The sequence below is a fragment of the Podarcis cretensis genome, assembly GCF_951804945.1.
Source record: "Podarcis cretensis genome assembly, chromosome: 8".
In the NCBI taxonomy this organism is placed as follows: Eukaryota; Metazoa; Chordata; class Lepidosauria; order Squamata; family Lacertidae; genus Podarcis; species Podarcis cretensis.
Window position 1 is genome coordinate 68,120,689 of NC_137177.1, and position 23,880 is coordinate 68,144,568.

A 23,880-nucleotide genomic window follows, 5' to 3' on the forward strand; every position below is an offset into this window, starting at 1 on the left:
ATCAGGTATGCAAAGCCATGAGCTGACATTCATCCCAAAATGCCCCCTTTGTGAGAGAGGAACAAAGTTGAGTGTCACTTCCAAGAACAATTTATGTGTAAATCCACATGCACGGCAGCCTGGGGACAGAGCGAGAGATTTGTAGCGTCTCTTCTGTCTCAGCTTCCCCCAAAAGAATGAAAAAAGGTTGGGAACATTTTCGGTTCCCATCCTTTTTGGTAACTCTGGGAAGGCAGAACCTCCTCACCTCCCCCTCCTTCCACACATAAAGCAACACCACAGAAAGGCCATCTGGCCATAGCCCAGTGGAGTTTCTGCTGGGTGGCAGGAAAAATCTTCTGGATTTCCCCGCAACCCGGGATATGTCTCTGACAAAAGCCAATGGATCCTCTGACTGGCTGGTTTTGCAAGCAACAAAAAACGTCCTTCTTAGCAGCAGCTTGCTCTGTATTCATCCAGGGGCTTGAAGGCCCTCTGGTGTGATCAGATTGCTTATTAATAGGGTTGTCCACTGATCTGCTCATTTTTGATTAGTGAATTTATTAAATGGAATACACTTGCACATCACCACAATCCCAAAATCAGGAAGGTCATTTTAGTCACTTTCCTTTTGGATGCTTAACATGGGCTGCTTTCATAGCTGCAGCTCTCTCCTTCCCAGCTCTGTTTCTCTAAAGCAGTCTTCCCCAACCAGGTTCCCCTCCTGATCTTCTGAGCTACAGCTTCCACCAGCACCAGCTAGTGTGATGTTTGGGACTGACGGGACGTTGTTGCCCAAAAGATCTGGAGGGTGCCTGGTTGTCAAAAGCTCTGCTCTCAGTGCCTCTTTCTGTCTTTCCTGTCAAGCGCCACTTGCAGATTACTGGGCTGTTATAAATAATAAAGTAAACTTAAAACGATACCCCAATTTTCTGTGAAGATCCAAGCTGCTTACAAATAAAGATATTAAAAATACTTCAATATATTATCAAGAATGAATTTCATGGAGGTTCACTACAGTTCTAGTGTTGATCACAACCAACCAACACCCCACCCCCCGATTAGATTTTGAGTGATAGTTATTTGGATTTGCTTAAGTCCTCAGAGTATGGTATTGTTTTAAATACTGCGGGTTGTACCCAACTAAGTCCTATCCAGAGCAGGCGCAATGAAATGGATTGATAAGGGTCTACTGAACAGGACCAGCGCTGCGATTAACCCTGTAAATCTGAGTGCTTCCTATAGCATGTGTAGCCAATGTGCTGCTTTCCAGATTATGTTGGGTTACAACTCCTATTGTCTCTTACCACTGCTGGCTGCGACTGATGGGAGTTGTAGTCCAACATCTGCAGGCCATCACTTTGGATACCCCTGCCATATAGGAATGGAAAGAATACTCCAAGAATGAATGATTAAACAGTTGTTAAAGAGCAGCATCAGCCCACTCTCAAGAAAAATGAGCCTGTAAAGGTAGGCTGCTCCTGGTGATTGCCACCACATAGTGAGTGTGGTATGCCGACATACCACTCAATAGCTGCTTTTACCACAAACTGTTCCATTCATATCCTCTACCCCAAAGTGGGCAAATTCCCCCCTTTCCTCCCTTGAGCAAATTCATCACCACCTCATGAGTGCCAATGAAAAAGCCTTGTGATGGGAGGTCACGTGACAGATCTGTGACTGCCCCTTCACACATCATGTGAAAGACCTCTATTAACCAGACCTGCATGAGGAAGTTTGATGCAAAGTCTTCCTCCATGCTTATGAATGTCATTATGTGGTCGCCAAACCCGGCTGAAGTTGTCATCAGATTTAAGAGGCTGTATGCCAACAGGCTCCCATGTGGCTTGGAGTAAAATACTGTGCTTGTATCTGAAGAATAATTCCCAAGACTCAAAATATTACAGGTCAGTTAGCCTACCTGCCCTTTCAGTTAAGAAGCTGGTTTCTTGCTTCTTAGGGAAAATGTCACTCTTGGGCCTTATAGTAAAACAGGATGGTTTTTACAAAAGGCTTTTGCAATAGGTAGCTCTTTCAGCCCTCAGAATTCAAGTCACAGATAAGCTGTAGGTGGCAGAAAAAACCCCCCGTACACAACCTTTGTTGATCTAGGCTTGGCTTTTGATACCCTAACTGATTAACTAATAGAACAGGAATGTCCTTAACACAACGGATACATTAAACAACCAATTCTTGACCTCTGGATAGAGATAAAGGCAAGTTAATGGTCCAGGTTTCTAACCGGTTCTTCAGTACTGCTGGCAAAACACATTAGAACATTATCAAGTCATCTTTACCATATGCCTAGGCGAGATTACTAATCATGAAACAAAGCTCCAGGTATTTTAAAGCTCAGCTGTCCTCACAGTGACAAAGATCTAATAGCTTTTTAATTTTATGTAAACTTTAGAGACAGCAGTCAGGGCCCTCCATTTCTTAAGAGCACCCTGGTATATGGCTGCTCCCCTAATACTACCAGCATAAAGGCAGATGACAACAACACAGAGAAGATTGTGCTCCACAGATGGAGTACTGATCTTATGTCACAAGGTGGCAGCAACACAATTTAAGAGACAGCAGGCTCAAGGATAGGACTTCAGTGGTCTGGATTTCACCCCTCTATATGCAGTGGCTGGCTCTGTGTGTCTAATCTGTGCTAACCTTATATGTGAGAAGTCAATTTAGGAGCCAATCAAAGTAATTTTGTAGGTGCTACTGTTATTCACAACTGGCAGATGGAAGGCACAGCCCAGAGGGGTGGGTTCTGCCCTGCCCCACCCTCTTTTCATTTGTTCATTCACTTCATTCAGAAGTTTTTAACGTACATCCATAGCTCATCAATATCAACATTGGAAGAGTAGCAATGGCCTCCACTGAAAGGGTGGCTGGACTGGCTTTCTGACTGCCCAACACTGCACTATACGATGGTTAAAGAGCTTGGGTCAAACATGGATTCATTCAGTGCTATTTTTCTAGAAAAAGAAGTCCTGGAACTCACCATGAACACCCCCCTCCTTCTCTTAGAATGGCAGTGGTGCCCACCTGAGAAGTATTGGAACTAAGTTCTGTCAAGTTCCAGCTGAAAAAAGCCCTGGAGTCATTCATTCATTGTGCAGAAGCATCAACACTGTCCAAGTCCCCCCCACCACCATTCCACACGCCACTTTATGAAGGGATTTGGTGCCACATAAAAAGGTAATGGAGTCAAAGGGATAAGACAAACTGAGCACAGAATGCCTCTTCGTCCTGTGTTGTCATTTGCATAGTGTGTATTAAAACACAAAATGTACTCCAGAGCTGTTCCTGGGTTCCCTGTTCTTTCTCTTTATTGAAAAGAAATAAAATACACTTCCAAATAAAAAATGAAACAGTAAGCCAAGCCAGGCTGAAGATGCTCACCCATGTTCAATATTTGGTAAACCCAGGCTGACTCTGAGAGGTTTTCAACAGGAACAAACGGATTCAGGATTTAGGATTATCACTAAATAACACTTGGAGCACAGACTCATACAAAACAGGAGCTCAGTTTATTCAGCCAGTTTGTTAACATCATTGTTAATGTTTGCTACCTTCATATAAGTAATTTCAATACCAGTTTGTCCTTGCACACTTGAGTACGTCAGAGCTACTGATGCATATTACAAGGTCTTGCTTGCAAGCTGTTTCTAGAAAGCTCAAAGCCACGTTTGCCAAAGGACTCCCTCATGAAGAATATGTTGCAGTGCAAGGGCCAGTACAGCTGCCGGGGCCCATTTGTGGGCCTTGGACCCCACCCCAATATGTTTTAAAAAAAAGTTCTGGTCCAAGCAGAGCAAGGTGGCTGGGACAAGCTTCACACAATCCCAAGAGTGAAACAACAGGTGGAGGGAAATTTAAAGGGCACTTTGATCCAGCTTCTCAGTGTCACAGCTGCCACCATTGCCTGGTATGTCAACCAGGACCCACCAATGAATCGCCTACCAGAGGGAAGTTTATCCAGAGACCCCTCAAGCCTCAAGATGGTCCTAGATGGAGCTCATGGACTGCAGGATGGGCAGCTGTTTTCTTAGGAGTAGGTTGGGTAGGGGTTCTTGTCCTCAACCACCTGCCCACATGGCAAGGCTGCCATGCTTCTGCCATCTGCTTTGCCACTCTCTATTTGGATCACCATGTTCCCCTCCCTACGTCTGCTTCCAGGAGCAGAAAAATGTGGCACCCAGGCCCTTGGACAGCCCTCAGGCAGCTCCCCTATTCATCTCATAAATGACCTAGCACACCCAAACAGAAGGGAAGGAAACCTAAAAAAAAGGGCACAGCCAGGTGGAGAACAGAACCACGCAGCCTCCTACGATGCCCAGAAGGGAGAGTCTGCCTTTCAATCGGCACATCTGATCCAAACCTTTCCATCCTGGACACCCTGTTTTTCTAGGATTGCTTTCATCCCTGCTGTGCCTTGCTCCATGGCAAATGTTCAAGCAGGTTCCAGCCCAACAAAAACACAGGCTGGCACGGGCTATCCCTCTCCCCATCTCACATCGTCATGACTTTTTCATCCAGGAAGTCTTCCGAATTCACCATCACCAGCTGTGCTCCACTTTGGTGCCCTGTACTTCTGGCAACGTCAGAAACACCTGAGCGTCAGCAAATTCCGGCTCTGCCACGGTGACCACAGGCTCAGGTGTCTGAAGCACCTGACAAGGAAAGGACATGGATGTCACTGCTTCAGCTGGGCAGAAGAGTATGCTGGACGTTCACTTTGCGGGCAGGTAGCCACTCACGCTCAACCTCGCTTTGCTCCTCACAGTATAATGGGGAGTGGGTGAAGTTGAGGCAACTTCAAGTTGGCATCAGAAGAAAAGGGGTGACGCTGTTTATATCCAGACTGGGGAACTGGATCTGACTGGTTGGCAGTCAACTGGGCCCATGGACTGGAGGTTCCCCACATCTGGCCTATATCGTAACACACCAGGAAAAACTTTGCGTGTGGGGGAAGCTGTGTTAAGAGGCTTTGTCCTTCCTGATGGGATGACACAGAACAGGGGCCCAGACGAAGGACTGGGAAGGGGTCAGCGTAACATCCCTGATGGGAAAGGTATCACTGACCTGCACTACCTGGGCCATCGGAACTTGTGAACTGGCAACCACCACCTTTGGGTGCTCAGCACCACAGTGCTGCTCCAGCTGCTCTTGTCCAGGGAAGACCTCCTCGCAGAGTGTGCAGACCAAGGAAGGCTCCGAAGGGCTGGTGTGTTTGGTGGCCAGGTGCTGCTGCAGTGCCCCCTGGAGGTGGAAAGAGGCTGAGCAGTGTGGGCAGTGGAGGGGCTGAGACCCTAAAAGGGAGAGAGAGAGAGAGACAATGCAGTCATGAGTAGGCAAGGAAGTGGGAACTTCCTGGGAGAGGGGCAACAAGGGGCAAATTAGGGGGACACTCACCCGAGTGCTGGCTTTTCTCATGGGCCTGCAGCAAAGCGACCGAAGGGAAGAGTCTCTTGCACTTCTCACACTCATGGAATGTCACTTCTAAAGGAAAGCCATGAGACCCCCGGTGGGTAGCTTATCAAAATGAGGGTTCAGCTACAGGCCAGATATCTACTGACCTTCACCCAGCCCCCTGCTCAGGAGAAGGGCTTGCAAAGCCTTTTTGGGTGGCTCCTCTAATGCAAAAGCCTTTTTGGGTGGCTCCTCTAATGCATTCTCTTCCAACCAACACAGCCTCACAAAGAGCCTACGGTAAGCCACCCACCTCAGTAGAGTGGATCCCTCTCCCCCAAAACCTGGCTGCTGTGGGATCTGCCAGGCTCCTGACACTTGTCCCCTCAATCCAAAACCACTGCTTAAAAGGTGAAGTGTGAAGACAGCATGCACCCAAACCCCACCAAACTATAACATGCAATGGAGGTTTTGTGGAGGTCCAACAGTTCCTAGGAAGAGAGTGGTGGATTCCATATATCTCCACACCCCCAGAGGAAGTCTACCTCTGAACACGATGCCGGTGGAGGGCAGGGACCACCCTGCTTTTGACTTTGCCAGGAACAATGGTAGAGAAAGACAGGCTGCCGAATGAACTGGACCTTGGTCTGATCCCACAAAGTTCACGTAACAGCCAGTGCTGAGCTGCAGGCCCCGTGCCAAATGTCAAGACCTGTGGGGCACCAAAAGCAGAAGGCACCAAGGTGGCACCTTTGCCCTCCGAGTCCTTTACCTGCATGCTCTTCCTTGGTGTGTCTCCTGTGGGCTGCAGTGCTGGAAAAGGTCTTATCGCAGGAGCTGCACTGCAGCGAAGAGAACTTGGAGGACCGGTGGTTCTGAGCAGCAAAGATGTCCGGATGATGAGTCCGATTGTGGTACCACAGCCCTGACAATTGCTGGAGGGGGCAAATCCATTCTGGTTATCACAACCCACAGAGGGGCTTGGGCTGCAGGTTCAAAGCCTCGACTCTGGGATTCACACTGACTATAGGGTTTCCACCCACTCACTCCACCCCTAAGGTAGACAATGGCTTCTGTCTCCAAAGGAAACACTGCCACATCATTCCCTTGGCTGTTGCTACCCCACATGCCCCCAATTGCATTTTCTATCTATCCACAAAGAGAGGTGAATGGATGCACACAGCAGAGCCTGATCTTCAGTGGAGGCAAGTCTTTGGAAGAAGTCCAAGTAAGACTTCCCTGGTGCTCCTTCTCTGACATCCCTGGGTGCAAAGGAGTGGCCAAGTCAGAATCTGATTGCCTGTTGTAAACACAGTCTTTGGAACCAATGGGCTGGTTTTATTTGGTATTTTATTGTTACGAAGTCACCTTTGACTGATTTTTATTGTAAAACGCCTTGTGTGAAATATAGCTTTTTATCATGTACAAAAAGACAAAATGCCCATTTTAGAATTCAGCACTTTTAGATTCCCTGAGACTCAGGGGAAGCAATGGAAGTTGTGTCTGTGTGTGCGAGGGAGAGGTGAGACTTAAGAATGGCAAAGGGGAGCGATGGTTGTCCTGTTGGCCACTGCTTCTGCCAAACCAGACCCACCTGATAAGCTTTGTTGCAGATCTGGCAGCTGAAAGGTTTCCCCCCGACGTGGGTGACCACATGGCGCTCCAGCAGGGACGGGGCACTGAAAACCTTCCCACAGGTTGGGCATGGGTGGTACTCCCTGGAGTGGGCTGCATGGATGTGCTTCTGGTGCTCCTGCAGGGTGGGGAAGCTCATCTGGCACTTCTGGCAGTCATAGGGGTCGTCAATGTCTGAGTCCCCATGTGGAGGGGAGGGCAGGAAGGTGGGGTGAGGAAACAACATGCAGAGGGTTCAGGAGGAGCAGAAGGACAAAACAGGAGCTGGTTACAATCACACAACTGTTTCCCCTCAGATTATGACTGCCCTACCCTCAGGAAAGACTTTGCTCCCAACCAGGACCACATTCAGTCTTATCTGGGCATCATGTTGGTGCACCTCATGATTCCAGCCTTTCTGGCAGAGCCCAAGCCCTTGACTATACCCTGCTGTGTGGGACTTTTAGGCAGAGACACAGAAGAACAGCTGCCACCAACAGCAGACCTCCAGCTCCTGGAAGGACAGTTGGGGTCACCCTACCTCAAGGGCTCAGCACTGCCTCCTTCTCCAAAGCAGAACCACATGCAAGACTGTAAGCTTGAGAGCAAGAACTCTCAGATTACTTAGCATTATAAAAAAATCTCTAAATAATAATAATGATGAGCAACTCCTCTAGATCTCTGGCACTGGTCCAGGAAGGGGATGATCTCACAAAAGAGGCAGAGCAGGGGGCATCCTGCAACTGCTTCCTTCCAGGGTGTGTCTGCAGCACTTTTAAGTGCATGAGCAGTAAATGGCAAAACTTACAAAGCTAGGGAGGGCGGGAAGCCGTTGCTGTCATTATTTGTTGTCATTTATTATTATGAAGCCCAAGGCACTCACTGTGAAAGGTGTGCAGGTGTATGGAGAGACCGTTGGCTTGGCGGAAGCCTTTCCCACATTCCCGGCAGACATAGGGTTTGTCACCTGTGTGGGTGCGCACGTGGCGGGACAGCTCAATGGACTGCGCGAAGACGGCGGCACAGTACTGGCAAGCATACATCTTCCCTGCCAAGAGAGCCAATGCAGTGTGTTGGTATGAGGGCTAATATTATGGCACTGAGCCTAAGCATGGAAGGACTGGCATGCTAGAAGGACCATCATCAGATTTCCAGAATACCCAAGCAGTGCCTGGTCTTGGAGCAGTGTTAGAAAATCAGTTATATAAGCTAGGCGCCAAATGGCTCCTTTAACCAAGGTTGCAGTTGCCAAAATGAAATGTCTAGTTGCCACTGACTGATTCTCAGTTAAATATCCAGCTAGTTCAGATGACACTCTTCAGAGCTTGGTGACCTTAAAGATGAAAAATCACTTGACCCAGAGACAGCCCACATATATTCTGACCTGTTTTTCTTCATGGTGACTGTTCCTGCTCAGGCTGTGCAGAAAAAGCACTTGGGTTCCTGAAATTCATTCCAATTGTGCTGATAAAATATTACCGACAGAATTCTACAAGATGGGTGGGGTATGAGTGTGTGAAAACAGTCCAGATCCAATGACCCCCAGGCATGCACCTCCAGACGGTGGAGGTGTCAGACGCCATCCTGGCAGCCAGGCATCTTCACTTGGTTGAAAGTGTTCAAAAGCCAGGTGCAAAATGCGCCTGGCTAATCTCAAACACTGTCTCAGAGTGACAGGGATCAGCTGGAAAAGACAGCAAGAGGAGCCAAAAAAGGTGGCTGAGGGACAGAGGGCAGCAACCCACTTTGGGGTCTTCAAAGCTGTGATGAGGTCAGTCTCTTCCTGTGGCTGGGTAGCCCCACAAGGGAAGCACTCATACGCCCCAACTTTCAGTACCCAGCAGCCTGTGAAGTTTTGGCTCCTCCACACAGTGGGGCTCAGTGCTGCTTGCCAAGGTGCCTTTCCCTGACTCCCAGCCCTGCTGTGCAGCAGCACATCATAGCCCAATTCCTGCTCTACTGGGGGGCCTTGGCACATTTCAGTAGTGTGGCACATTTCGGCAGTGGGCTGCGTGAGATGCAGCCTCTGGGTGTGCAGGGGGAAATGACATGTGTCAGCAGGGCCCCCGGTTCTTTGCTAGCTTCCCTGACTCCTGTCAGGTTGCTGAGGTCGGAGGCTGACCTGGAGGGGCGCCTGGCCTCACCTTTGGCGTGCTTCTTCTTGGTATGGTAGGCGAGAGCCGAAGCCTGGGCGAAGCTCATCAGGCAGTGCTTGCAGGCGAAGGGCTGGTCACCCGTGTGCAGGCGCTGGTGGTTCTTGAGCGTGGAGTTGGCCGCAAACTTGGCACCGCACTCTTCGCAGGAAAAGGGCTTCTCATCAAAGTGCTCTGTCAGTTTGTGGTACTGCATCCCTGAGGGGAGGTGGGGAGGGAGAAGGAAACAGCAGCAGGTGAGGCTCCCCAGCACACCATGTGCAGCCTTTTCAGATCAGCTTCTCAAGGGACACAGAGCTGCTCACCACCGCCTGCTCAAACTGGGCCTGGGCTGCAGCGGAGGAGATTCACGCTGGGAAAAGTCCCTGCTGTGGGAAGGGCCCTCTCTCAAGCTTTTCTTGGGCATGGTAAGGAAGTAGCATTCACTCGCACAGCCCTCAAAATGTGCCCAGAGAAAGTCATCTAGACTGGGCTAAGCAGAGTGGGAAAAGCAAGGCTTCTTCTCCAGCCTCAAGGCTTTGAATTGGGCTGCCAAGCCTGCTCCCTCTGCCTCACCCAGGCTCAGCAGGAATCTGGATCTAGAGCAGGGTTTCTCAAACTTGGGTTGCCAGCTGCTTTTGGACTACAATTCCCATCATTCCTGGCCACTGGTCCAGATAGCTAGCGATGATGGGAGTCCAAAAACAGCTGGAGACCCAAGTTTGAGAAACCCCAATCTAGAGGATGACTGGACCTCTGGGGTTTCACTTCTGAATGCAGAGAGGGCCTGACTGTTAATGGAGAGATAAAAGGGAAGCCGGCAGCTCCCAGCAGCCCTGTGGCTGGCCATACCTGATGTGTGTGCAAACTCCCGCCCACAAATGTCGCAGGCCACGGGGAGGCGGGGCTTCTTGGGCTTCTTCTTCCGGAGGGAGGAGCCTAGCTTGCCGTGAGCCTCCGCCTGGTGCTTCTCCAGTTCTGCCTTGGAGGCCTTTGCCTCGCCACACTCTGGGCACTGCGCCGGCTTCTGGTGGGCCACCCGGCAGCGCTTCTCGTGCACCTTCAAGCGGCAGTAGAAGCGAAAGCTCTTCCCACAGGCCTTGCAGGCAAAGCTCTTTGGGGAGGCGGCTCCCTTGAGGGCCTCTGGGCTTCGGCCCCCCTTTGGCTCCGCTTTGCCCACCGCTTCAACCTGAGACATGCTGTTCACCTTCCATTTCCAGACACTGGCCTTCCCTCCGTTGACAGCTGTCAAGAGCCCTGTGGAAGAACAAAAGGAAACAGTTGCTCTAAGGCATGTGGACCATGGCTTCAGGGCCATCAGCAGGAGCAAAAAATATCTGAAGAACAATATCCTGAGCACAGCTTCCAGAGAACCTTTGTAAGGGTGAAGTTTCTAGCTTCTAGCTTACTAGAGTTTCTAGCTTCTAGCTTACTAGTTTCTAGTAAGTGCTTCCAAGCATCAGGACAGTTCCAGAGGAATTCCCAGGAGTGGTCAGCAGTAGCAACTGCTTCAGCTTCTTCTCTACCCCCTTGCCAAGCAAAACTTACACCAACTGTGTAAAACAATAGGAGTTCTGAAGTGCACTTGAACGGGTGCAACACATTCAGGTCGCATAGCTTTAATCTTTGTAGCACCTGAGGCAAAAACCTTGTACCACTTCCCTAAAGCTACTTGGAAAGTGCAAGATAGGCTGGGCAGCGAGGATCAACTACCTCAAGGTCAGGCAGCTTGAAAGGAAGGAGAAATCCTGCAAGGACATGCCTGCACCTGAGGGGGACACCACTCTTCCCATGCACTGCACAGCTCAGAAACAGCAGAAGTAGGTTTTTGCTACAAGGGTCTATATTTTGCATTGTCTTACTTTTGTTTTCGGTGTACCTGCTGTTTTGTTTTTTTAAAAAAAACCTTTTCCTGTTTTTCCTGTACACTATCTTCAGATGGTTGTGTAGAAGTTGATTGATAATAATACTTAAAAACCTGAAAATCTATTCTACCTTTGATTAAGCAGGTTTCTAGGCCTTAAGTGTGCAAGGGGGGGGGGTTGTGTCTGGTGGAATCTCTCATAACAAATAAATAATAATAATAATAATAATAATAATTTATTATTTATACCCTACCCATGTGACTGCGTTTCCCCAGCCACTCTGGGCGGCTCCCAACAGAATATTAAAAACACGATAAAACACCAGACATTAAAAACATCCCTAAACAGGGCCGCCTTCAGGGGACTGAGCAGGGTTTTCAGGGTTAGAGAATGCTTCCATGGACTGCACCACTCTCTCCTCCTCACCACGGCAGTAGAAGAAAGTAGAAGAAACCAGGCAAAATCAGCTGCCATGTGAAAGTGTCTTCCACACTTTCCTCTGGCTGCTCCCCACTACTGGACTCTTGGACAACAACCAGGCCCCTCATGCAACAACCCAAGACCGTAGGCCTTTGAGTGCTACCTCTACTCTGCAATGAAAGGCTTCTTCTGCTTCCATTTTCTCCAGCATCTCAGCAGCCCCCTGAAAGAAGCTGGGAGTGACTCTGGGCAGCATTCAGCCTCCTCGCTGTGGATTCCTGAACTGACGCACAGCGGGAGTCACTTTGCAGTGAGCTGCTCCCCCCACTCTCCCTTTGCCTCAAGTTCTGCCAAATTGACCGCAAAACAATGCACCTCTTAAGCATGCACACAGATGTGTATGTTGCCAATTGCAGACTGGGGCTGGGCATGTCCCCCACCACATGCCTAGAGAGTGGCATATACAAGGCAGAAAGATTCTCACCAGCTTGCTGTAGTTCCTGCATCACTGTCTGCAGGCCTGGGAATGACTCCTGAATGCTGCAGAGGAGCTGGCAGATCTGGGTGGCAGGAAGTGGCTTGTTGTTCCAGGCACTGCTCAGAGCTGCCCTCCAGGAGGTCGCAGGGGCCATCTCCTGCAGGCAAGTGCTCACCAGCTGGGAAAAGCCACAGAAGAAACACACAATGGAGAGAGTCCCCCTACCCTGCTGCATGGCAGGATTATTTGACCTCTCCCCTGGGTGCCTGAGCAGGTGCAGATGCTCCCCATGTGTGGCACGGGGGACTAGATCAACCCAGAGGTCCAGCGAGTTCAGCCACATGCCTCTGGGAGCTGCCAAGCAGGGACATAAAAGACAGCAGCCTTGCCCTGTCGAACCGCAGTTGTTTATTGACTCCTAAACATGCCCTGAGAGCCTATAGGGCAAGGGATGGTTTTCATGTGTAGATAATAAATAAATAACCAAAATGAAATGCAACATAGAAGCTCTGTTGAGCTACAGTGGTGGAGGGCTGTTGATGATCAACTTCATCCCTGAATGTGTCCATTTGTATCTTGTGGCAATGAATCACATAAGCTAATAATGCATTTGATAAAGAAGCACCACGTCTTTGCTAGTCATTGGGGGTGATGTTGCGATGGGGTTACGACCAAGCAGTGAAGCACACATTCACCTGGCCATTGGTTGTCTGAATCTACCCAGCAGACATCCTGCTACAGACTTAGCACACCTGAGATATACACACCTGGCATCCAGGGACAGCATCCTGAACCTCCTTGGCTGGTTTGGCCAGGTCTGCTTCTACTGGTGGCAACTCCTCTTCTAGACCAGCTCCCTGCTGGAGGGCCTCGGAAATCAGCTTGCGATGCCTCAGTAGTATTTCTGTGGCAATGCTGTCACTAGAGCCAACTATGGAAACAGGGTAGGGTGGGGTGTCAAATTACCGACTAGAGGGCTACTGCAGAGCCTCAGCTTCCCAACAGTCATGCCATTTCCCTGCCCCATTAGGTGCTCCCCATTGTGAGAAATCTTCAAACTGTCTCTTGGAGCCTGGATAACCCAGATGGGATGGTTTCAAGTCTAGACTAGAGGACATGTAGGAACAGGCCATCCTGAGCATGCAAGGAGACCAGCTGTATGCAGAAAGAGTCTATGTTGTGGGTGAAGACTCTCCTGCATGTCACAAAGACCATCTGAAGTCTCGTTGGACGAGGTGGGGGGGTGGGCACCCTCTGTTCCATGATGCTGAGCGAGAGCTCAGTTGGGGCCATAGCCTGCAAGCCTTTTCTGAACACTCACCACCGCCAAATTGTCACCCCAAGGGTACCTGTGCTGTCAGAACCAACTGCTGCAGCCACCCAACGGTCCAGTAGGAGACCCAGGCCAGGGAAAGGAGCTTTCAGGGCCCCGAGAAACTTTGACAGGGCCTCTGGGCTCAGGATCTTCTCCTCCTTGAACAGATTCTCTGCAGAGTCCCTGGGTGAGCTGCCCTCAGAGCAGTCCATGGCAGCCTGCAAGGAAAATTACACAGCTAAGCAGGAGATGCTGAGAAACGTAGTAAACGCACATGCAATACTCCCTTGCCCCCATACACACTTTGATGCAGTTTGTTGAAGCTGAAATTTTGAAACACATACACTATTTCAAGTATGTTTTGAAAATCTAATCAGGCATGTTTGGCAGTGACAGGATCTGGGCATTCCAGGAAATATTTCAGTTGGGCACCAATTCTGTGCACCACCGATGCTTAATAGCTATCAAGAGCAATGCAAACTGGGAAAACCTGGTACTAACTTATCTATTTAATTCATTTATATACCACCTATTAGGGTACAAACTCTTTCAAGGTATCTTACAAAAGATATATAAATGTAATATATGATAAACATTTAAAAAAGACAAACCGATTTAAAATAACTGACAGAAGCAGCAGCTAATGCATGAATCCAGCTTAAAAACCTTGAGATCATGTAGTCCCAACTCCCTTCCAATGCAGGAATATGCAGCTGTTCCATACGGGGATCGAAGCTGCAACCTTGGTTTATCAGCACCACGCTCTAACTAACTGAGTTCATCATGAAGTGAACTGGGCAACTCTGCCTACCTCCTTGACATAGAATTAAGTACTAGGCCAAATTCCTTGGCAGAAAGGAAGGAGGCATTAGTGGGAGAGGGAAGGGTGATGTGGGTAAGAAGGGAGTGGCAGAAAGACAGGCTCCTGCCTTCCCCTTTTTCCAGTTTACCTGCTTTTCTACCCCAGAGAGGAAAGCATCATCCTCTGATGTGTCCAAGAGCCCTTGGATAGGCCTCAGCTGTGTCAAATCCTTTAGAAGCTCTTCCTTACTTTCCTGGGGCACAGCAGCTGTAGGCTTCACCTCTTCTGAGCTTCCTATGAAAAGAGGAAGCCCAGAAAATCAAAGGGAGAAAGGCCAGTGGAAGCAGGATGATAGCAGGGGGCTACTGTCTTCCTCTTCTGATAATTATTCACCAAGCATACTGTGCACACCAAGCATACGTAATGGATATATGTGCCCAATTGATCACTGCACTCTGCAGCAGATTTCATCTGGGAGTGCATTCCATGTTGGCATCTACTGAAGACCTCCTTTCAAAATGCCTTGTAAGTGCAGATTTTTATCCCAGCCTTTATTCATCTGGAAATTGTATTCCTTTTTTCTTTGTTACTGTTGATGCCTTGTTGCTAAATTGCTTTGGGATGTTTCATGGGAAGTGAGTCACAAATGAAACCGGCACAAATGAGTGCAAGGAAGCATTCTGGTGGGAATGTTTATGCTAAAAAACCAAAACGTCTTAATTACCTAATAGGTGCTGCTGGAGGAGTTTCTTGGGAAGAGCTTTGCTTTTCCCACCTGGGCTCCTGATTAAGATGGTGCATCTCCCTCCTCTTGCAGACAAGGGGAAAAGCATGCATGGATGCAGGCAGAAGCTCTTGGCTTTTGGCTTGCAACAGGAGCAGCAGCTCACAGCATCAAGTGATGACTTCCATGTGTGAAATAGCCATCACAGGGAAAGTACAGCAAACAAGGATGTCTACACAGAATCAAATGCAAACTTTTCAACTGAGTCAGTTCACTAATTGACCTCATAGCTGTCAGACAAGGTACATACATGTATGAAACAGTCCACTGGGTAGAATTACAACAAGCAAAGTTACTCTATAGTTTATTAGGAGCAGGCAATGTCAAGGTGACGCTCTCACCTGTACCTCCAACCAGGTCTTTCTCCTCTGGCAGTTTGGTGCTCTCCCATTCCTCGCAAATGCTCTGGCCACCTGGACACAGAGGGAGGAGAACTTTGGGATCCTGGCAATGAGAATCAGGAAGCTGAGTTTCCTTGTCTGAAGCTGCCTGACATGTGCTCTTTCCTTGCACTCTGGTGGTGTCCACAGAATCTGCAGAGCCAGTAGAAACCTGCTCAGGATGCAACATCACTTTGACACTGAGTTTTGCAGCATGAGAACTGTCCAAAGTGGCAACACCTTTACTAGATGCACCTCCTGCCTGAACAGAAATGTCCCTCGGCACTTCTTCTTGACTTGGAAAGCTCAGAAGGTCCCCAAGAAGGGTTTTGCAACTGACAGCCACATCAAACATCTGCAGACTGTCTGCCACAGATATGATGTTGGTGAAATTGTGCTTCCCAGGAGGCAGCTTGCCTGTATATATCATTTCTAGCAGGAGAGCAAATTCATCTGGGGCCACCACAGAAGCATCAATGGAGACTGTGTCTGTGCCATCCAGCACAGACCTGAACAACACACTGGCTGCTGCCAGCACAAGCTTGTGCGCTCGGAAATGCATTGTCCCAACCAAGATGTTACAGTCGCAGAACTGCTGTTCCCTGCAGAGTGTATGGAGCTGTTGAAGTAGTTGCTGGCTGTAGTTTGGAAGATCCATAGCTCCCTGGAAGTCTCTGCTCGTTCTGTATAGTTTTGCTCCCAATCAGCTGTACGCAGATGAGAAGAGCAGCAAATTAGTTGCGTTGACTGCACTTGTTCCCTTCTCCAAACTATCATTGTGATCAAATCTGTGGCGTTGCCACAAACAAAGGTGAACAGCCTTGGGACACTACTGCTTTCCACCTGTAACACCCAACTAGACTTTGAGTAAGAAGGTATTTCCCCAAACAGGGTATTACTATTTACAGACCTCTGCTCTGCTCTCTAGTTCTGTCTGCTGTGTCACACTTGCCTTCCTTCCAATCCTTCCTCAAAATCTACATTTTCTGGCTCAACCTCCTGGCTCTCATTCCTTACTGCAAACCTCAACATGTAAGGAAGCCTAGGGGGGCCATCTTAAGTGAATACAAATTGGTTTTGTTCCCCTGTCCCCGGCCTCTGCTGCTTCCCATGTGTTAAACTTCAGGCTGTAAGCTCCTTGGGGCAGGGACCTGCCCTCTTGCACTCTGTAGAGCCTGGTTTTCAGAGGTTCAAAGAGCAGTGCAATGGCATTTGAAAGCAACCTTTGCGAGAAGCCCAGTACTGCTCCAGTTTGAAAGCACATCAGTGCAAGTAGATAAATGGTACCGCTGTGGTGGAAAGGTAAACGCCGTTTCTGTGTGCTCTGGTTTCCATCACGGTGTCCCATTGCACCAGAAGTGGTTTTAGTCATGCTGGCCACTTGGCCCGGAAAGCTGTCTGTGGACAAACGGCAGCGAGATGAGAGCCACAAACCCATAGTCACCTTTTACTGGACTTAACCATCCAGGGTTTCTTTACCTTTTACTTTTACCTACTGCTTCTTAAATATCTTAAATGGTATGAGTTAAAGAGAAGCATAGGCCTGTTGGGGACAGGAACTTTCAAACAGCCCAGTGCTGTTCTGTGGACCTTTGGTTTCCCACTCAAGGGAAGCTTCTTGAGGAAGGCAAAGTCCCACAAACGATGCCAGCTTAAACCATGCCGGTGCCGCCCATGCTTCACCCAAAGAACCCTGGAAGCTCCAGTTTGGAGAACTGCAGGTCTTTTTGAGAGGCGAACTACAGCTCCCAGGATTCTTGAAGAGAAATCATGCGGGGAAACATGTGATAGGCCTGAGTTTGTGGTGTGTGTCCCCCCTCCCCAGTCCCTTTCTTGAGCTGTTTCTTATCACAAGCCGCTCTGGGAGCCTTTTTGGAGGGGGAGGGGGACAATAATGAAAGCGATGCTCCAGCCTCGAGGCATCTTCCTCCCTCATTCCCTGCCATGTCTCACAGCCTAACAGAGCCCAACTTGGGCCGAGTGTCCTTTCAAGGGAGATGCATGGCCGGTGGCCAGCTGCGAGGGGGCGGACGCAGAGGCCCCCCCGAGCGGCACCAGCCTCCCGAGGGGCTTGTCCCGGACGAGGCCTCCCACCCTGGCGCGCTCTCTCCCTCGCCCGCTCGACCCAGGCGGCGGCCTCCCGAAGGGGCCCCAGGCCCACGCAGAAGCCAAACGCAGGGGCCTGCCTAGAGCCAGAGCAATCGTCTTCTTCGTGGCCCCCACCCTCCCCGGTCGGGTGAAGGAAAGACGAGTTGGGATACGGCGAAGAGGGCCTAAATCGGGCGCCTAGGCCGGCTGCCGTTGCCATGGTTACCTTTATTGGGAGCCGCGCGGCGGCGGACACGGGCGAAGGTGGGCGCGAGGGAGGAGGAACAATAAAGCTTCAACAAGGACGGCGTCCCTCAGCCGCTTCTCTGGCCCCGCCTCCTCCCGGGCACAGAGGCGGAAACAAGAGAAAAGTCGCGCTTCACAGGCGGGTCCCGAGGCGGGACTTCCTCTCTCGTCGCTTGTCTGTCAACGGAGGTTCTCCACCCGCCTCGCGTCAAATGGTTAACTTCTGAAGACCGGATTGGCCGCTGCGGGAGCAACGAGGTCACGTGATCAGCCACGGCCTGCTTTGGAAGGGCGCTCGGGGCTAGGAAGGGGGAGGCCGGTCGACTACTATTCTGAATTCCCGCAATGGCTTCATTTGTTAGCACCACCCTCCCGTTTCGAAAGTAAAAAGTGGCAATAGGAGCCGGGATATTATGCGTCCAAAGACAGGAGCCGGATGTTAGATGTTCGCGTCGCTCTAAGCAACGCCCTGAAACTCTGAAAAATATTCGTTTTGGCCTCTTTGACGTCATCAGACGTCGACAGGAAAAAAATTTTCTTCCCGGAAGTAGGGCGGAGGAAGACACAAAATAGGGTAGGAATGCTGTCTGGAGAGCATCCCTTTTTCTGGAGCCGGATATGGTGGAGGCCTCCTGTGTTACCCTGGGGATAGGGGGCTTAGGGGTGGAGTCTCTTTTAGGGGTGGCTTGCTTGCCTTGGGGAATCCTGAGATTGGTATTGGCAGCTTAGGGGTGCGGCCGTTGTAGCTTTACTGATATACAGTATTACAGGAAAGGGACACTGGCATGAACTGACTAGCAGAAGAGACTGGTCCTTCACTTGTGGAACTGCCTGCCACATGATTTGACTCCTGCCTCAAGCAGCTTTAAAGTGAGATGAGCCAAATTTCATGAAGGAGAAGATAAACTGTGGAACCATCTGGAAGAGGGCTGTGGTGCACAGCCCCTGTTTGTGATCTCCCCATTGTGAGAAGCACAATGCTGGTCTAGATGGGCCTCTGGCCTGGTACGGTAGAGCTCTGCTTGTTGCATTATTACATTTATATCCCTTTACTCCGTGTTGATCAGAGAGTATGCAAAGGTTCTCTCCTGCCTCCACCCTATAATTTTGTCCTCCCATCAACCCTGTGAGGTAGGGTAACCTGAGAGATTGTGGCTGACCTGAAGTCACCAGCTGAGCTTGATGGCTGAGTAGGGGAGGGATTTGAACTTGATTAATCTGATTAGCCTTGACTACTTTTATAAGTTAGTGACTGGAAGGTGGTTTGGAGAGCTGGATACTGGAGGTTTTTTTCTGAGGCAGCAGTTGTATTTGAGATGGCATTGTGTATTGTGCCACCTTGATGGGTTTATTGCAGTATCTGCTTCCGTGGTCTACAACCCCTTCATCAAGTGTATAAAATGTTGTCCTTCATGAGTATCTAACTGACAAAACAGATTATAGTTTGGGAAAACTGGTGCCACAATAAATCTTCTAGTCTGCAGTATTCATTGCTTTAAGAATAGTCGATAGCCAATGAAATTCCCGAGGTGGGTAATAAAAAGAAATAAACAGTAGTGTACATTCACCTTGGTATGCCAGGTTAAAATTACTATCTTAACCAAACTTTTAATGGCAGATTAGTTACCTGCTGGGACTGCTAATTTTTGATTTTATGAAAGAGCGAATATTTCTTCCTGTTTTATGATTGTAGGATGATTGGATTGATTTTAGGCTACATGGGGGTCTTATGAATCTATGTGAGCTGCTTTGTAGAGTTTAAAGAGGAAAAGCTGAACACAAATACTTCTAATAAATGAGAAAAATCACATTCTTTCTGAATACGGTGTTGTATTTGAAGTTTGTATATATATTTGAAAATCAATTAAAATATATTACAAAGAAAAAGATAAACACATTCAAAATAAGAATCCACATCTAGAGAATAGTAAATCTGGTAAATAAAAAAGGCAAATTTTCAGTTGAGCAGGACCCACAAATGAACAAGGCATGTTCTAGAAACTAGCAGCCATCAATATTGTTTTAAATATTAGTGTTATAAAAGGTTGTCATAATGAATGAGGAGACAGCTTGCAGAGAGAATTCTCCAAGTCATAAGAATCATTTATAAGCACCCATTGGGGTGCTTTCACAGTAGCTGTATCTAGGCTGGATTGTGGCATTCTTTTTTAAATTCAGCTTACAGTAGCTGAAAGCAACCTTGATATTAGCACAGGTAGGCTATTATGTGCTATTTGTTTACAGAATTTTTACATATCTGAAGAAATCTCTCTATATCACTATGCTGAGAGAAATTTCCCTCGGTCTGTTCTTGCTTTGTGTGGACTCTTGAAGGTTGTTGCCAGATATACTCCAAATGAGTCTGAGGTGTATAATATGATTTGTGAGCAAGATAAGGAACATATAGACATAGGAGTAAAGTATTGAAATAGGATTGGGCAGTCTTTGGGGATATAGTGTTGCAGAGAGGAGAGGCTAGATTATTTCTAACCCTTTGTGCTTTCTGACTAAAGAGCCCCAAACCATTTCATTTTTCTCTTTCTAGGCATATATACCAGAGTTAGATTATCGCAATGGATGCTGCCGGGCGCCCTTCGACGGGACAGGTGATCCTTCTGGCGACCAGTTCAGCTGTCACCGCAATTCTGTATGCCATTTACAGGCAAAAGTCAAAAATAGTTCACAGCCTGAAGGTCAGTTGTTGCTTAGAACAGGGCCACAGATAACCATTATTTTTAATTTTATGTATTCAGTATTTTTTCAATGTCTGCTCTGCTTCTCAACTGAAAAGTATCTGGAGCAGCTGCAACATCCTTTAAATGTTGAATTTATAAAAGGTAAAGCCTGTTATGAACATCATAAACTAAAAGTATATTGGATTCAAAAACGACAAATGCCAAACGAAGGGAGGAAATCCCAAAAGGTGAGAAAGGAGTGGGGTGTGTGTGTGTTACACAATTATTGTGTTATGGGTTGTAGTCAATTAATTCCTATGCAAAGTAGACCCATGCAAAGATGTTGAGTGAAGGACAGGCTCTTACCACTGTTTAATTCCCTCCTCAATCCAGGGAGCAAAAAAAGTCACCCTAGACCAGGATTTGAAGACTATCCTTATGGAAGCGCCTGGGAAGTGTGTCCCTTATGCAGTAATAGAAGGTAGGGTTTGTGAGTCTTGTGGGTTGCTGGTAATGACGGTGGGAAGCATGTATGAGTATTTGCCATTAGGTGTCTAGTTTGCTCCGTCTGTCAGGGAGGATTATGGTGTAACGTGCACACTAAAATGCAACTCCCATCAGCCTCAACCAGTGATCATGGCTGTCCCTGCACTGCATAGTCCTTAGACCTGTGGGCAATTTAATGGGTTCCTATTGCTCTTGCTGTTCTGTTACACTGCGGTGAGTCTTCAGGTGTGCAATTAAGCTCTTTTCAGCTGTTCTTTTCTCCCTCCACCATCCAATAGGTGTAGTGCGGTCTATTAAGGAAACCCTCAACAGTCAGTTTGTGGAAAACTGCAAGGGAGTGGTTCAGAGGCTAACACTGCAGGAGCACAAGATAGTGTGGAACCGAACCACGCACCTCTGGTAGGTACATTTCACTCCCAGACTTGAAAATGGAGCAAGAGAGTTGTTGCTTCCACTGATGTATTGGTGTGAGGCAAGAGCCTTTATTGGAGTATTTGGCTTAATCAGTAGGGTAGGCCAGGTGCCATTCAGATTATTATAATCCACCTTTCAATTTCTATCAGGGTGGAGTCTACATGCAGTCCTATATACTCCTCTGGCCCCCAGGGCTCTCCCCAGGCTATATCCCCTCACCGGGCTTGCTCTGTCCCCCCATGAGTGCTTTTGCTTGGCTGGAATGTGTTCCTGTGAGAATGCCTCTAGCTTGCCAAGGTGGAGAGTTGTGTATAAAAAAAATCTGGCTTTTGTCCCTGAAAAGTAGCCCCCATGCTAAAAAAAAGATCCTCCAGGTTTTTTCAAAGTCTGCATCTAGCACCTAGGAAGTTTAATCAAAGTGTGTTGTGGCACCTTAAAGACTAATATATTTGTTACGGCATAAGATTTTGTGGACAAAAGTCAATTTCGGTATAGCATAAAGGATCATTTTCAATAAGCAGATATGGGATGGGGAGAGAGAGATGTAAAGAGTGAGGCGAAGTGTCAATGAAAAGCAAACAAAAGACGAAAACAAAACAGTTTGTGACAATTGCATTGCAGTTGGAAACAGGGGCAGGGAACCGTTTGGACCAGTGGTGGGCAGAGGCAAAGGTGGCAATAAAGAAAATCAAGTTTTACCGTGTATAGCAGGCTTGATTGTACGCACACTCTGTCCTCCATTGAGAGGAGGTAGCATGATCAGAGTTCAAGAATGCATTCCAACCAGGCAAGAATGCTGAGGGGAGGGTGCAACTTTGGAAGATGTATGGCTTGATGAGAGGCCTGAGGGCCATAGACCTGCCCTGTCCCTGATCTGAATAGTCATGATACAGAAGGGGAGGGAAGAGAAGTGCAAGCAAATCCCGGCAAACTCAATCAAATTCTTCATTAAGTTTCTGTAGACCAAAATGTTAGGACCTGTTCCCGGGCAAACCTTTATGTGTGCAGCAGGTGGGCCCAGCTAAGTGGGCAACCCGTTCTGTGTTTCTGCTGCTGCTTTAAACCTTTTTGCTGGGTCCTCGTTCCCCAGGAGCGACTACGAAAAGATCATTCACCAGAGGACCAACACGACAGCCTTTGATATGGTGCCCCAGGAAGGAGGAGCCGACGTCGCCGTGAGGGTGTTGAAACCCCTGGACGCTGCCGAGCTCAGCTTGGAGACAGTGTACGAGAAGTTCCACCCGTCCGTCCAGTCCTTCACGGACGTGATTGGCCACTACATCAGCGGGGAGCGCCCCAAAGGCATCAAGGAGACCGAAGAGATGCTGAAGGTGGGGGCGGCGCTTACCGGGGTGGGGGAGCTGGTTCTGGATAACAACACCATCAGACTGCAGCCCCCCAAGCAGGGGATGCGCTATTACCTAAGCAGCCTAGATTTCGAGGCCTTGCTCCAGAAGGAAGAATCGAGCGTCCGTCTCTGGAAGGTCCTGACTCTACTTTTCGGTTTTGCCACGTGCGCCGTGCTCTTCTTCATCCTCCACAAGCAGTACCGTCATCACCGGGAGAAACAGCGCTTGCGTCAGGTGCAGGAGATGATAGCGGCGGGCGGGGACACGCTGAACGCATGCGTCGTCTGCCTGAGCAATGCCCGCTCGTGTGTGTTCCTCGAGTGCGGGCACGTCTGCTCGTGCGACAAGTGCTACCAGGCGCTGCCGCAGCCTCCCCGTTGCCCCATTTGTAGGCAGGAGATCGCAAGAGTCGTGCCTTTGTACAACAGCTGAATTGGCGGCGCTGTCTCTTTTGGCGACCTCCCCGTCGGTCTTTCTCGTTGAGGAACGTTCTTCCGGCTTTCGCTGCAGCATTAGAGGCGTGCGGGGCTTGGGTTTGGTGGTTGTGACCCTTTGCACAGACAGTTGGAGAACCAAGCCATGTTGCATAGAGCTGCAAACAAAGATTCAGAGCTTTTAACGATTGCTGTGATTTGGGAAGTAGACTGCTCAGCACTGCTTGGGTGGATTTTCTTTGCCAAAATGAAGGTTCTCAACTGACAATTCACATGTAAACCATGGAAAATTTGGTTTTCTCCAACCTGGTGCCCTGCAGATATTTTTGACTACATCTACCATCAGCCCTGGGGTTGTAGCGTAAACCACCTGGAGGGCACCAGGTTGGATAAGCTGCTTGAACTAATCCTTGTGTTTTCTTTCTCCTGTGTGAGAATTAACAGGATCATGTTTCTAGACCGGTATGCTTTTTTGAGTTCTTTTTCACCAGTGCTGTGTCTGTGTGTGTGTTTTTTTTTTCCTCCGAAACATTTACCAATCCCAATTCTCTCCTGAGAAGCTCCAAATTCAGTGCTCAGAATAAATTAAGTTTGCACTGCTTTGGTTTTAATTTTGCTTTCAGTATTTCAGAGTTCAAATCTTTTTCTTTCTTTTTTTTTAAGTAAGGAGGTGGTTAGAGAGAAAAGGGAAGACTCTTGAGCTTATGGCAAGGGGGCAGACAGGGCAGCAGCCCTAGGGGGGAAATGGAAAGCTGCACTGGCCAGTACAACCTCTCCCCCACCCGGCACAGCTCTCTGGTAGTTGCTGACTGTTCATTAAACAGAATCAGGCCACTTCACAGGGTGAATGATGATGAAAAGGGCAACCAAAGTGATCAAGAGGATGGAGCAACTCCCCTATGAGGAATGGTTGCAGCATGGCAATTAAAGGATTTAAAGTGGTTTGATTGTAATTATCCCTTCCTATAATTTTGAAGGAAACCATAAAG

At 48.6% G+C, this 23,880-nt stretch overlaps 2 protein-coding genes across 7 annotated transcripts; one reads left to right on the top strand and one right to left on the bottom strand.

The window, feature by feature from the left end:
* Positions 1-3,484: 3,484 nt before the first annotated feature.
* Positions 3,485-17,740, bottom strand: LOC307222994 (zinc finger and BTB domain-containing protein 40-like). 5 transcript variants are annotated; one of them, XM_079988642.1, is made up of 14 exons: positions 17,493-17,740; positions 15,140-15,885; positions 14,163-14,308; positions 13,247-13,430; positions 12,665-12,828; positions 11,904-12,075; positions 9,987-10,391; positions 9,147-9,353; positions 7,886-8,050; positions 6,983-7,197; positions 6,161-6,323; positions 5,392-5,478; positions 5,071-5,288; positions 3,485-4,649 (listed from the first exon to the last, which is right to left on the bottom strand). In XM_079988642.1, the coding sequence occupies exons 2-14, from the start codon at positions 15,834-15,836 to the stop codon at positions 4,536-4,538; spliced, it is 2,937 nt and encodes a 978-aa protein (XP_079844768.1). In that variant the 5' UTR covers positions 15,837-15,885; positions 17,493-17,740; the 3' UTR covers positions 3,485-4,535. The 5 variants fall into 5 exon arrangements, with proteins under 5 accessions (XP_079844768.1, XP_079844765.1, XP_079844766.1 ...); XM_079988639.1 differs by having other exon boundaries at positions 5,062-5,288; positions 17,493-17,735; XM_079988640.1 differs by lacking the exon at positions 17,493-17,740 and adding an exon at positions 17,365-17,477 and having other exon boundaries at positions 5,062-5,288.
* A 49-nt stretch (positions 17,741-17,789) lies between these two features.
* On the top strand, positions 17,790-23,491 carry MUL1 (mitochondrial E3 ubiquitin protein ligase 1). 2 transcript variants are annotated; one of them, XM_079988653.1, is made up of 5 exons: positions 17,790-18,086; positions 20,057-20,205; positions 20,581-20,668; positions 20,973-21,093; positions 22,199-23,491. In XM_079988653.1, exons 2-5 carry the CDS (start codon positions 20,086-20,088, stop codon positions 22,887-22,889), a joined length of 1,020 nt encoding a protein of 339 aa, XP_079844779.1. In that variant the 5' UTR covers positions 17,790-18,086; positions 20,057-20,085; the 3' UTR covers positions 22,890-23,491. The 2 variants fall into 2 exon arrangements, with proteins under 2 accessions (XP_079844779.1, XP_079844780.1); XM_079988654.1 differs by lacking the exon at positions 17,790-18,086 and adding an exon at positions 18,680-19,041 and having other exon boundaries at positions 20,058-20,205.
* The last annotated feature ends 389 nt before the right edge of the window (positions 23,492-23,880 follow it).

Coding starts and splice junctions, on each gene's coding strand:
- LOC307222994 (XM_079988639.1), bottom strand. CDS start 15,836: ATGGATCTTCCAAACTACAGCCAGCAACTACTTCAACAGCTCCATACA. Junction 13,431..14,162: donor TCTCTGGGGTAGAAAAGCAG/GTAAACTGGAAA, acceptor TTTTCCTTGCAG/GCTGCCATGGACTGCTCTGA. Junction 12,076..12,664: donor ATGCTGTCCCTGGATGCCAG/GTGTGTATATCT, acceptor GGCTTTTCCCAG/CTGGTGAGCACTTGCCTGCA.
- MUL1 (XM_079988653.1), top strand. CDS start 20,086: ATGGATGCTGCCGGGCGCCCTTCGACGGGACAGGTGATCCTTCTGGCG. Junction 20,206..20,580: donor AAATAGTTCACAGCCTGAAG/GTCAGTTGTTGC, acceptor TCCTCAATCCAG/GGAGCAAAAAAAGTCACCCT. Junction 21,094..22,198: donor AACCGAACCACGCACCTCTG/GTAGGTACATTT, acceptor CTCGTTCCCCAG/GAGCGACTACGAAAAGATCA.